The sequence below is a fragment of the Cervus elaphus genome, chromosome 19 (genome assembly GCF_910594005.1).
Source record: "Cervus elaphus chromosome 19, mCerEla1.1, whole genome shotgun sequence".
Lineage (NCBI taxonomy): Eukaryota > Metazoa > Chordata > Mammalia > Artiodactyla > Cervidae > Cervus > Cervus elaphus.
Genome location: NC_057833.1, coordinates 3,386,744 through 3,397,625, shown reverse-complemented (window position 1 = coordinate 3,397,625; position 10,882 = coordinate 3,386,744). Strand labels below are relative to the sequence as shown.

Below are 10,882 nucleotides of genomic sequence, written 5' to 3'. Positions count from 1 at the left end.
AGACCTGCCTCCCTATCCCTGAGCAGGTGGGTGATTCTGGGCCTCCCTGTCTGCACTCAGTTTTCCATCCATCTCTTTCTTAGGCCAGTCTGAATATTCACCCTTTCCAGTATGCGCAGGCCATGCTTCCTCTTGGATCCTTCTCCCAGTCTGGATCCCATGTCATTAACACCAGCTGGCTCCTCAATTTTGACATGTGTTCTGCCCTCTAGATCTGGTCCAAATCCTTTAAACCTTGGCCTCAGCCTGAGCGTCTAGATTCATCAGCTGGGTTCACCTTCCTCTTTTTTTTTTTTAAATTATTTATTTGGCTGCACCAGGTCTTAGCTGCAACACGAAGCATCTTTGGTTGCAGCATGTGGGATCCAGTTCCCTGACCAGGGATTGCACCCAGGCCCCCTACATTGGGAACATGGAGTCTTAGCCACTGGACCCCCAGGGAAGTTCCTCACTTTCCTCTTGTGAACTAACAACCCCTCATCTTGGCCTTTGGCTTCTATTTTGTATTCACTATTTTGCCCTGGTGATGGAGTCCATCCAGTCCTGGCCCCACTTAGCCAATCAGTCCTCCCCTTACCCACCTGGCCAGAGCCACCTGCTATTCAAGGGCTAGACCTATTCAGAATCCAATCCCTCCTTCTGTAAGATAATCAGACCAGAAAGTTAGTCTAACGTGCTTTCAGGCTTGCAAAAGCTCATCTTGGGATCTGGCTGGCAGACCACCACTTGCCCTGTGCCCTCTTCTCTCGGTAATCCCAGACTCTCCCAATCTTGCTTCCCCACTCCGCTTGCCAAGTCCCTTTCTCTTCTGATCCTTTGTTTTTCTTTCTTTCTTTCTTCTTTTTTTATTCTTTTCCCAGGCTCTAGGTCTCCCTCGGCCCATGCTGGCCTCGCTCCGCCTGAGAGCAATACTCGGGAATAAAAAGGCGTCTGAGCCCTTTGTGTTGACGAATGCCACCTTTGTGTGGGTGCCAGATTTGTTTTAGGGGCAGACGTCCGGGAAGGCGGGACAGCAGGCACGGTCCTGCCGAGCACATCAGAGGCAGAGGAAAGAAGGCAGCCCTGTCCTTTTCCCAGCGGCCTCCTTAAATCTGTGAGTGATGGCTCCTACACCCTTTAGCAGACAGGGACGCCAGCTTCCAACTCCGGAGACCGCTTCAGGTCTCAGATTAAATCAGCGCAGAGGTGGAAGCTGAGGAAGCCCTCAGCCTGGAAGCCGTCCAGGAGCTGCGCGGAGCAGACGGGCAGCCTCCACCGGCGCTGCAAAACGGTGGGCGCTGGGCACTGACTGGGAAGTTGAGTTAGACTTTCCTGTGGGGTTTTTTTTTTAAACTGTGAAGGAGTTACACAGTGAATTCCTTGTGGAGGATGAATCATCTCTCTCGCCGGTAACAGAGGCTGTTTCTCAGCTCCTGGCCCTGGCTTCGCTCGTCCCGAGGATTTCATCTGGAGGGCGGGACATTCTCTCCCTCCCACCACTCCCAACCTCCTGCAGCCGGGACCAATGAAAACCAAGTACCTCACCCACCCGCGGTGACTAAGAGGCAGAGTATTTAAGAGTTTGCAGGAATGGGCTGAGAACTGTGTTTGCTTTCTCCTGCAGACGGGGCACGCTCTCATCGGACCAGGGCCATCACTGAGCCAAGTCTCGGAGTGAAGCGGAGGGAAAAGAAAGTCCAGCACGATGTGCTACGGGAGATGCGCGCGATGCATCGGACACTCGCTGGTGTGGCTCGCCACCCTCTGCATTGTTGCTAATATTTTGCTTTACTTTCCTAATGGGGAAACCAAGTATGCTTCTGAGAACCATCTCAGCCGCTTCGTGTGGTTCTTCTCCGGTATCCTGGGAGGGGGCTTGCTGGTAAGTCTTTCAGAAATCATTACAGCCTCGAAAAAATATTCTTTCCTGTTAGATGAGATGTTTTCATAGAAAGTTTTCTATCAGGCATGTTTACAAATCCAGGATTTTTGTTCATTCTTATTTTGAAAACTTATCAAGGAATGTTGAGATAGGGATAGGGTATTCATTTTACTAGAGGATGGTTTACAAAATCCCCATTTCAACTACCTTTTTGCTAAATTCTCTTACTTTACAGCTAGGAGCAGAGACTAGCTTTTCAATCAGATTTGAGAACCTCCAGAGTTTCTAGTCCTGGAGCCGGTACTCATTTCACATACGCTCTGGGAAACAGGGAGGAGTCCGATAGTTCTCTGCCTAAATCAACAGAGTTTTGGATACAAATTCTTTGCTGTTTGTTCTCAAGCATCTGTGACAGGGAAAAATAATGAATTGTGAGAGCGCTGCTGTTTATAAAGGACTATAAATTTTCTCCTTTATGTAAGCCTGGGGTGTGGCGTTTAGGGAAAATCCTTCAGTTAGCAGCAAATCACGGTCTGAAGCTAATAGTGGAATGTGTTGTTTTTTCCAAGGTTTGTTTTTAAGTGAAGTGAGAGGAATTTGCCTGCCAACCTGGGAACTGAAAGTATTAGCTTTGACCATAGCCTGGAAAGAATGTGGACAAACTTGGGTTTGCCACTTTGAAATACTGGGATTGTGAATTTTTTGAAGAGAAGTTTTATGGACCTGCTAATACCGTACAGAATATTTTTCTTAGTCAAGTAAATGATATTTAAACTTAATACACTAACTCTGGTATGGCAAATCTGCTTTGAATTTAAGTATTACTATGATGCTAACATAATCACTTGTTTTTCTTTCTCCCATGAGTTCTCAGGTCAGTTTTTGTCTTGTTTTGTTTCATTGAGGTATAGTTAATTTCATAACCATTTGTCTTCAATACAATACCTTGCCTGTTTAAACTTCTTTTGATCTTGAACTCAAAGGATTTCAAACTCATTTTAAGAGCTTTATTGTGACGTTACAGTCATGCCATGGTGTCTTCAATGAAGCAGTGCACCTGTACTGAGTTTTCCTCTGTCTTGTTTATAAAAAAAGTTTAGTTATTCTGTCAAAGTTTTGCTGTTATCTTCCAAGGGCAAACAAACCAACCAACAAACAGATTTAAAGACAGGGTTTAATATTTTCCAAACAGTTTGCATCTGGAACTATGTTATGAACTCTTATGGAATTAACACATTTATGGGTTATTATTTTACCCCCCCGCCATGCTACATCCTGACCCTACCTAATGGGACACACTACATAAAAATAATCAGATATTACACTTTGAAGGTTTTTCTCTTCTCCTCAGAGTTTATGTTCTCTGAGATATTTGGTCAGCCTAACCCAAAGACTTTCAGCAATATCGGAAAGAAAAATGCTTTACCAAAAGATGCTTAGATTGACTGACCCTTATGGACCTGGGGAAAGTCAGTGATTTCAGTCTGTATGCTTTCTAACCAGATGTTCGTGCCGGCATTCACCTTCATCGGGCTGGACCAGGAGGACTGCTGCGGCTGTTGTGGCCACGAAAACTGCGGCAAGAGATGCGCGGTAGGTCTCCCCGCGCTGGTGGGGAAGTGGTCCCTAAGGCGCAGCTGTGATGTTCTGTGCCTCACTTCTGGTGGCCCTCCCTCCCCTAGATGCTGTCTTCTATACTGGCCGCACTCCTTGGGATTGCCGGCTCTGGCTACTGTGTCATTGTGGCCGCGCTGGGCTTAGAGGAAGGACCAAGATGCATGGATGCCAGTGGCCAGTGGAACTACACCTTTGCCAGCACGGAGGGAGAGTAAGTGATTGTACCCTAGAAGGCTGCACGTTCTTATCCACCACGTCCGTACAGTGGTAAACCCGTCAGACTCAAAAGGCATCGACCGTTCATTCATCCATCCGCTTGCCAGGTTTATTCTCACTGACCTGGGGACAATTCAGGCAATGGGTATCAGAGGATGGATTCCCAGTCTCTGACCCAGAGAAGCTCTTTAATGGATTCACTGGCTCAGTCCTCTTGATGACATGTAAGGGGGCTTCCACTGTTGCTCCCATTTTACAGAGAAATTTTATGGAGGCCCAGGGAGATCAGGTAACTTATCCAAAGTCACACTGGTAAGATGTGGCAGTCAGGATTTGAACCCAGGCAGCCTAGCTATAGTCTGTGCTTGTATAGTGTGTATACTATACCAGAGCAATTGTCTGATTCTACTATTTTATGAGAAAATCTTATGGAATCCTATGTAGCACCAGTGAAAACCATGTGCATTTAACCAAAGTCCAGGGTCAATCATACTACCAAGACGCACACACTCACATATAACATAGCAATTATGTATAATACACCCTTTATTCAAAGTGGTCAGGCTGTATAAGACAGATCTTATTCATGACTTTTTTTTTTTTTTATTCATGACTTTAACACTGGGAAAATCCAAGTGGCTCCACTGTTTTATGCTGATACTGTATTTCTTATCTATTATTGAGAAAAGGACAGAAATAGCTGATAGAAACTGATGTACATAGTGATGAATGACATACTGAATTTTGAAAGGTTTAGTCATGAGATTAATGAGTGAAAATAATATGAATCATGAATTTGAATTGCCTGTATACTTTCAAGAATGTTTTGTCTCTCATGAATTTTGTGGCGTGGAGTGATATCTTAAGATCATGAATATGGATTCAGTTCAGTTCAATTCAGTCGCTCAGTCGTTTCTGACTTTGCGACCCCATGAACCACAGCACGCCAGGCCTCCCTGTCCATCACCAACTCCCGGAGTCCACCCAAACCCATGTCCATTGTGTCGGTGATGCCATCCAAGCATCTCATCCTCTGTCATCCCCTTCTCCTCCTGCCCTCAATATTTCCTAGCGTCAGGGTCTTTTCCACTGAGGCAGTTCTTCGCATCAGGTGGCCAAAGTATTGGAGTTTCAGCTTCAGCATCAGTCCTTCCAGTGAATATTCAGGACTGATCTCCTTTAGGATGGACTGGTTGGATCTCAGTCCAAGGGACTCTCAAGAGTCTTCTCCAACACCACAGTTCAAAAGCATCAATTCTTCAGTGCTCAGCTTTCTTCACAGTCCAACTCTCACATCCATACATGACCACTGGAAAACCATAGCCTTGACTAGATGGACCTTTGTTGGCAAAGTAAATGTCTCTGCTTTTCAATATGCTGTCTAGGTTGGTCATAACTTTCCTTCCAAGAAGCAAGCATCTTTTAATTTCATGGCTGCAGTCACCATCTACAGTGATTTTGGAGCCCCCCAAAATAAAGTCAGTCACTATTTCCACTGTTTCCCCATCTATTTCCCATGAAGTGATGAGACCGGATGCCATGATCTTAGTTTTCTGAATGTTGAGCTTTAAGCCAACTTTTTCACTCTCCCCTTTCACTTTCATCAAGAGGCTTTTCACTTTCGGCCGTAAGGGTGGTGTCATCTGCATATCTGAGGTTATGGATATTTCTCCCAGCAATCTTGATTCCAGCTTGTGTTTCCTTCAGCCCAGCGTTTCTCATGACGTACTCTGCATATAAGTTAAATAAGCAGGGTGACAATATACAGCCTTGATGTACTCCTTTTCCTATCTGGAACCAGTCTGTTGTTCCATGTCCTGTTCTAACTGTTGCTTCCTGACCTGCATACAGGTTTCTCAAAAGGCAGGTCAGGTGGTCTGGTATTCCCATCTCCTTAAGAATTTCCCACAGTCTATCTGTCAAATATGTATTAAATAGATACCATATCTATCGAATATGGATTAGATAGATCCTGAGTTCAATTCCAGCTCTGTATTTACTGTCTCAGTAATTAGGAAAAGGTGAACTGAGCTTTCTGCATCTCAGTTATTTTATCTGTAAAATAAAGCTAATGGCAGTTGTCAGGAAGGTTAGTAAGTTACTATATGTAAAATATTTGTCACAAAAGCTGACAGAGTGAGCACTGCCATCTTCTTACAGCTTTTGCAACAGGTACAGCCCAATGGTAGGAAGACAGTGTTCACTGGAATTTGAAATTTTGATGTTCAAAATTGTTATTGATCATGATTTTCAGATCATACTTTTCATGCTTTGTTCTGAATATACTGAATGTATATGAATTCAGTAACCGGTAGAAACTGGTTACTCCTGTATTCAAAACTGGTTACTCCTGTATTCAAAAACACACAAACCCACGGCTAAAAACATTATGATTCATCCGAGGAGAGGTGATTCATCAGCTATAAACTTATAGGAAAGTTTATAGCTGATTATTCTATCTCCCCTCTCGTGGATCCAATCAACTTCTGCAAGAAGCCTCCAGTTTCTATGTCATTCCTCATTTCAACTTCTTTAGAGATTTCAGTATGGGAAATAAAAAGCCAGTGGTTAGTTGCTTAATAGCCAAGTGGAGCCAAAGAATTTTTTTCTATTGTGTCCTGAAATTATGGATTTTTGTTAAATACAGTGTCAGAAGGACAGAATTTTTTTCGTAATCAATCATAATTCCATCAATCAAACTGAATTTCTGATTGGCTCCATTAACCACTCCAAAATAAGGTCTGTAATCCTCAGTCCCTTTGTTCTGTTGTGGTAGGAAGACATTACAAGGAAAGAATTATTCTAGATCTCTCAGTGGAATTAAGTCAATCCTAGATTTTCCCATATGATTGAATCCTATTTTATTAAGAAAATATATATATTCAGATAATGACTCCAGTCTGGTTTGCTGAGGCTTCCCTGCTGGCTCAGTGGTAAAGAATCTGCCTACAATGCGGGAGATGTGGGTTCGATCCCCTGGAGAAGAAAATGGCCACCCACTCCAGTATTCTTGCCTGGAGAATCCCATGGACAGAGGAACCTGGCAGGCTGCAGTCCATGGGGTTGAAAACGAGGTGGAGACGACTTAGCGGCTAGACAGCAGCAGGTGGTCAGCTGACATTTCACAAAATGACTTCAGATTGCTCTCTGTCACTCAGTTCCTTTTCCAATGTGTTGAATACTTACTATGGGCCAGATACTGGTCTAGGGGTTGAACAGACAATGATGAATAATAGCTCTAGTTCCTACCTTCATGGAGTTCAGACTTGTGGATTAGATACATAAGCAACTCTTCTCCCTTGCCTAAGTTTCCTGTCCTTCCTCTGTGACCCTTTGACACTTAATACACCTGATCAGGGTACTGGTTGCATTGAGACTGCCTGTCATTTCTTCTCTTAAGAAATGCTTTTCCAGGACAGAGTTCAGGCTCTTGTATCCTTAGACTTGTCTAGATGTCTAACTCACACTGAGTACTCAACAGTCTTTGCTGAATTTTCTATCTATTATTGCAACAAGATCTGGGCTAAATTCCTTATTCTGTGGAAAGACTTGGATTGGAAGCATCTGATATAAGGCGTTGAATTAATCTTTTTTTTTTTTCCTAAGTGAAAAAACACGGCATGAGAAGTATGTTTATGAGACACCCCACTGGATGTGGCTGTGCGTCAGAAGTTTCTCTTTTTATCCACAGCTACCTTCTGGATAGCTCCATGTGGTCCAAATGTGTGGAACCCAAGCATATAGTGGAATGGAATGTTTCTCTGTTTTCGATCCTCTTGGCACTTGGTGGGATTGAATTCATCTTGTGTCTCATTCAAGTAATAAACGGAATGCTTGGAGGTGTCTGCGGTTATTGTTCCTCTCGCCAACAGGTAAGAACCTGTGTAAAAATGCACTGTTGTTTTCATCCTAGAGAAAAGAAGACAAAAATTAAACCCTGCTCTACCTACTAGTGTTTATCCCATTTTTGTGGAAAAGCATTTACAGCAGTTGGGTTTTTTTAACTTTTTATTTTATCCTGGGGTAGAGCCAGTTAACAGTGCTGGGATGATTCAGGTTGACAGCAAAGAGACTCAGTCACACATATACATGTATCTATTCTCCCCCAGACTCCCCTCCCACCCAGGTTGCCCTATAACACTGAGGCAGAGTTCCTTGTGCTATCCAGGAGGACCTTGTTGGTTATCCATTGTAAATATAACAGTGTGTACACAGTGATCCCAAACTCCCTAACTATCCCTTTCCCCGTTGGGCTTTGCTCTCAGGGGTAAGCTTCCTTGAGAGTCACAGTTCCTGGGTTATCTTGGCTCTTTGCATTTGGCTCTGTGTAAATAAGACAATGTCGCCCATAGACACAGTGCTCCTTCAGGATTTAACCCATTACCCCTTTCACCACTCCTGCTCTGGCTACACAGACACAAAAGAAACGTCCTCTCTCTGCCTGCTGTCACATTCCCAACTAGTATACACAAGTAACTGCTATCACCCATTGCCCTAGGCATCGCGTTAAACCCCTATTCCAGAAGAGCGTATGATGCAGAGATTAAGCAATGTTTCTAAAATCACCTAGTCAGGAAGCAACAGGCTTCAAAGGCCACGGCTCCTGCTCTTAACCTGTATGCAGGACTTGCTGTTCTGTTGGGTTTTCTACAGTTTCTTTCTAATAAGGAGTCACAAAAATGCCCCAATAGCTAAGGATAGAGAATCACTAGTAGCCTTTGAATAGAGCTTATTAAAAACCTTTCACTGTCAAAGAAAACCAGGAAGCGCTTGTTCCCTGGGGATGTGATTTGGAAAAGAAATATGCATTTGTTAGTAGTGGGGAAAGTTCTTGTTTCTTTATTTTCCTAAAAAAACATATATTACCGAACTGATGGAAGTCCAGCTTTGGTTGAATTTGGGGGAAGGGGAGGGTTGTTTTATGTCTTGTTCTGTAAAGCAGGATTAGGAAAACTGAAACTTACTTAATTTGTATTTTCCTAACCATTCACTTCTCTGGTTTGGGGTTTCCTAACTTTCTTTGAAAGTAAGACAAAACCTAATGAAAAATGAAAACCCCATGGCTATCATGAAAAGCTTTGCTGTAAATAGATGGAAACTTTCTATAATTTTTGAGGGGAAGTTAAAATAAAAATCTAGATGTCCTTATCAGGCAAATACAGCAAGATTAATAATTGCTTTGGGAGCCTGCCAAATTTCTGAGAAAACAGCAGAGTGGAAAACTTTCAATATGGAATTGTTTCCAGGCAATACGGTTGGGCAGAGGCAAAGAAGGCTCTTGGGATTACTATAATATAACCTATCTTTAGCCTTGAGTTTCCTACAATTGGGTGAGACCCCACTGTGCTTCAGCACTGGTGCATTTCGGGAACAGGTATCCACCGGCCAGAGCAGGATCCCTGGAGAAGGAAGATCCCCTGGAGAAGGAAATGGTAACCCACTGTCCTATTGCCTCATGGCAAGAATCCCATGGACAGAGGAGCCTGGCGGGCCACAGTCCCTGGGGTCGCGAAGAGTCAAACACGACTTAGTGATTAAACAACAATATAATGTGTCAATGACTAAAATTGCTGCAGTGGTTTAGCAGAATGACTCTCGTTTCCGGGTTAAGGGAGCTGAGAGTCTTACTGGGTTTCCCAGTCACTATAGGGGTGGCTTCTTCCCAGACACTGCAGGTCAGATCTGTTATATTTGTTTGCAAGACAAAAGACAGTTTCAAAGAGCAAGGCTTTTAGTATAGATTGGTCAACTCTGTATGTAGCATTTAATTCAAAAGTTGCCCACATTGAGTTGGCACCAACGTAAAAGTCCCATGACATTATCTCTTAAATCCTTGAGGTTAAAAACCCACCCTGAGCATATAAAAGCCAGCCAGGCCTTGTAAGCTGCACTTTCCAAGGCCTCTTTCTTCAGCTTTTACTTGGGAAGGACAATGGTCCGGTTTGTTTAGGAAACTTTTTGTGAGCATTGTCCAAGCTCTCATTGTTGTTGGCCCAACCCCTGCTGAAGCTGAGATTGGTCGGCTTTACGTTTGCTTAAAACAGATTTAAAGCACCAAAATGTCATCATTGTTTGTTTAGCCTGATCAGAACCTGATACTTATTTCATTTTCTTTACAGCAATATGACTGCTAGAAGAATTACCCCAAGACAAACCTGAAATCTCCCTCAATGTCACTGTAATTTATATATTTTACTTGTATTAATTTGTACGACTTTGTACTAGTGTATCATATACCACATGTTCTACTTTTATAAGTGTGTATAAAGACTGGCATCTTCTCTGGATATTGGTGTTTGAACTTAGCAGGGAAATTCTTTTTATTTTTTTAAGAGTAAGAAAATAAACCACACTCTGGAATTAATTTAACAGACTGACAGTTCTCAGCCCACCTGAGATAAACTCTGGCTAAAATCATGTTTTTGAGAAACATTACAAGGATAAATATCACATTCCAGTTACTATTCTATATATTTATATGTGCATGCATTTATTAAATGAAAGATTTCTAGTTGCTTTTTTTAAAGACCATTAAGGAGAAAAATCCAACAACCTGAAAAGACATATTTTTTCACTGTTTATATGGTGTTTCCCATTTGTATGCAAACCTCTAACAAGGGGCCTTTTGAACTGATTCATGTTATGAAAGAGACATGTAATTCCCTAGGTTGGGGGTTGGGAGGTAGATTGAGAATACTTGAATCTAAATAAATGAATGAGTCAAAATAGGCAAGGCAGTGAGTTATTACAAGGACTGCCAAATCCTGAATTTTTCTGACACTTGGAAAACTTTTTGGCCTTCAAAGACAAGACTGAGGATCATGGATGTAAAAAGAGGAAGGCCTGGACAAGAAGAAAGATGGGAAATGGAATAAAGCAGTTGATCACCATGGGAACATGGGGAACGAGGGGCGGGAGGACCGTGAGGAAATGCCCGCCAAATTTACTGGTTTCATGCAACAAATAAAGCGCTCACTACCATTTTGTTGTTTGGTGTCATCGTCCTTCGTTTCATGTTCCTCCTTTTTTCTTCCTTTTTTTTTTCAGTCTGCAGACAGTACAGCCTCCATTGCTAGGGGCTTTGTGTCTTCTGGGTTCTTGATTCCACTTTCTCTTCTTCATCCTCTTTCTCCTTTTCTGTCTTCCTCTGCTATCCATGCATTTGGGCCATCCACCTCATCAGGCAAC

General features: G+C 42.9%; 1 protein-coding gene across 1 annotated transcript; it reads left to right on the top strand.

Annotated features, from left to right (window-relative positions):
- Positions 1-1,564: 1,564 nt before the first annotated feature.
- On the top strand, positions 1,565-10,675 carry TM4SF1 (transmembrane 4 L six family member 1). The gene is made up of 5 exons (XM_043874865.1): positions 1,565-1,861; positions 3,365-3,454; positions 3,544-3,689; positions 7,386-7,566; positions 9,814-10,675. Exons 1-5 carry the CDS (start codon positions 1,685-1,687, stop codon positions 9,826-9,828), a joined length of 609 nt encoding a protein of 202 aa, XP_043730800.1. The 5' UTR covers positions 1,565-1,684; the 3' UTR covers positions 9,829-10,675.
- The last annotated feature ends 207 nt before the right edge of the window (positions 10,676-10,882 follow it).

What these genes read in the sequence shown, in the direction of transcription:
- TM4SF1 (XM_043874865.1), top strand. Translation starts at nt 1,685, where the DNA reads ATGTGCTACGGGAGATGCGCGCGATGCATCGGACACTCGCTGGTGTGG. An exon ending in ACTGCGGCAAGAGATGCGCG is followed by an intron (nt 3,455 to 3,543) that starts GTAGGTCTCCCC and finishes TCCCTCCCCTAG; the next exon opens with ATGCTGTCTTCTATACTGGC. An exon ending in TTTGCCAGCACGGAGGGAGA is followed by an intron (nt 3,690 to 7,385) that starts GTAAGTGATTGT and finishes TTTTATCCACAG; the next exon opens with CTACCTTCTGGATAGCTCCA.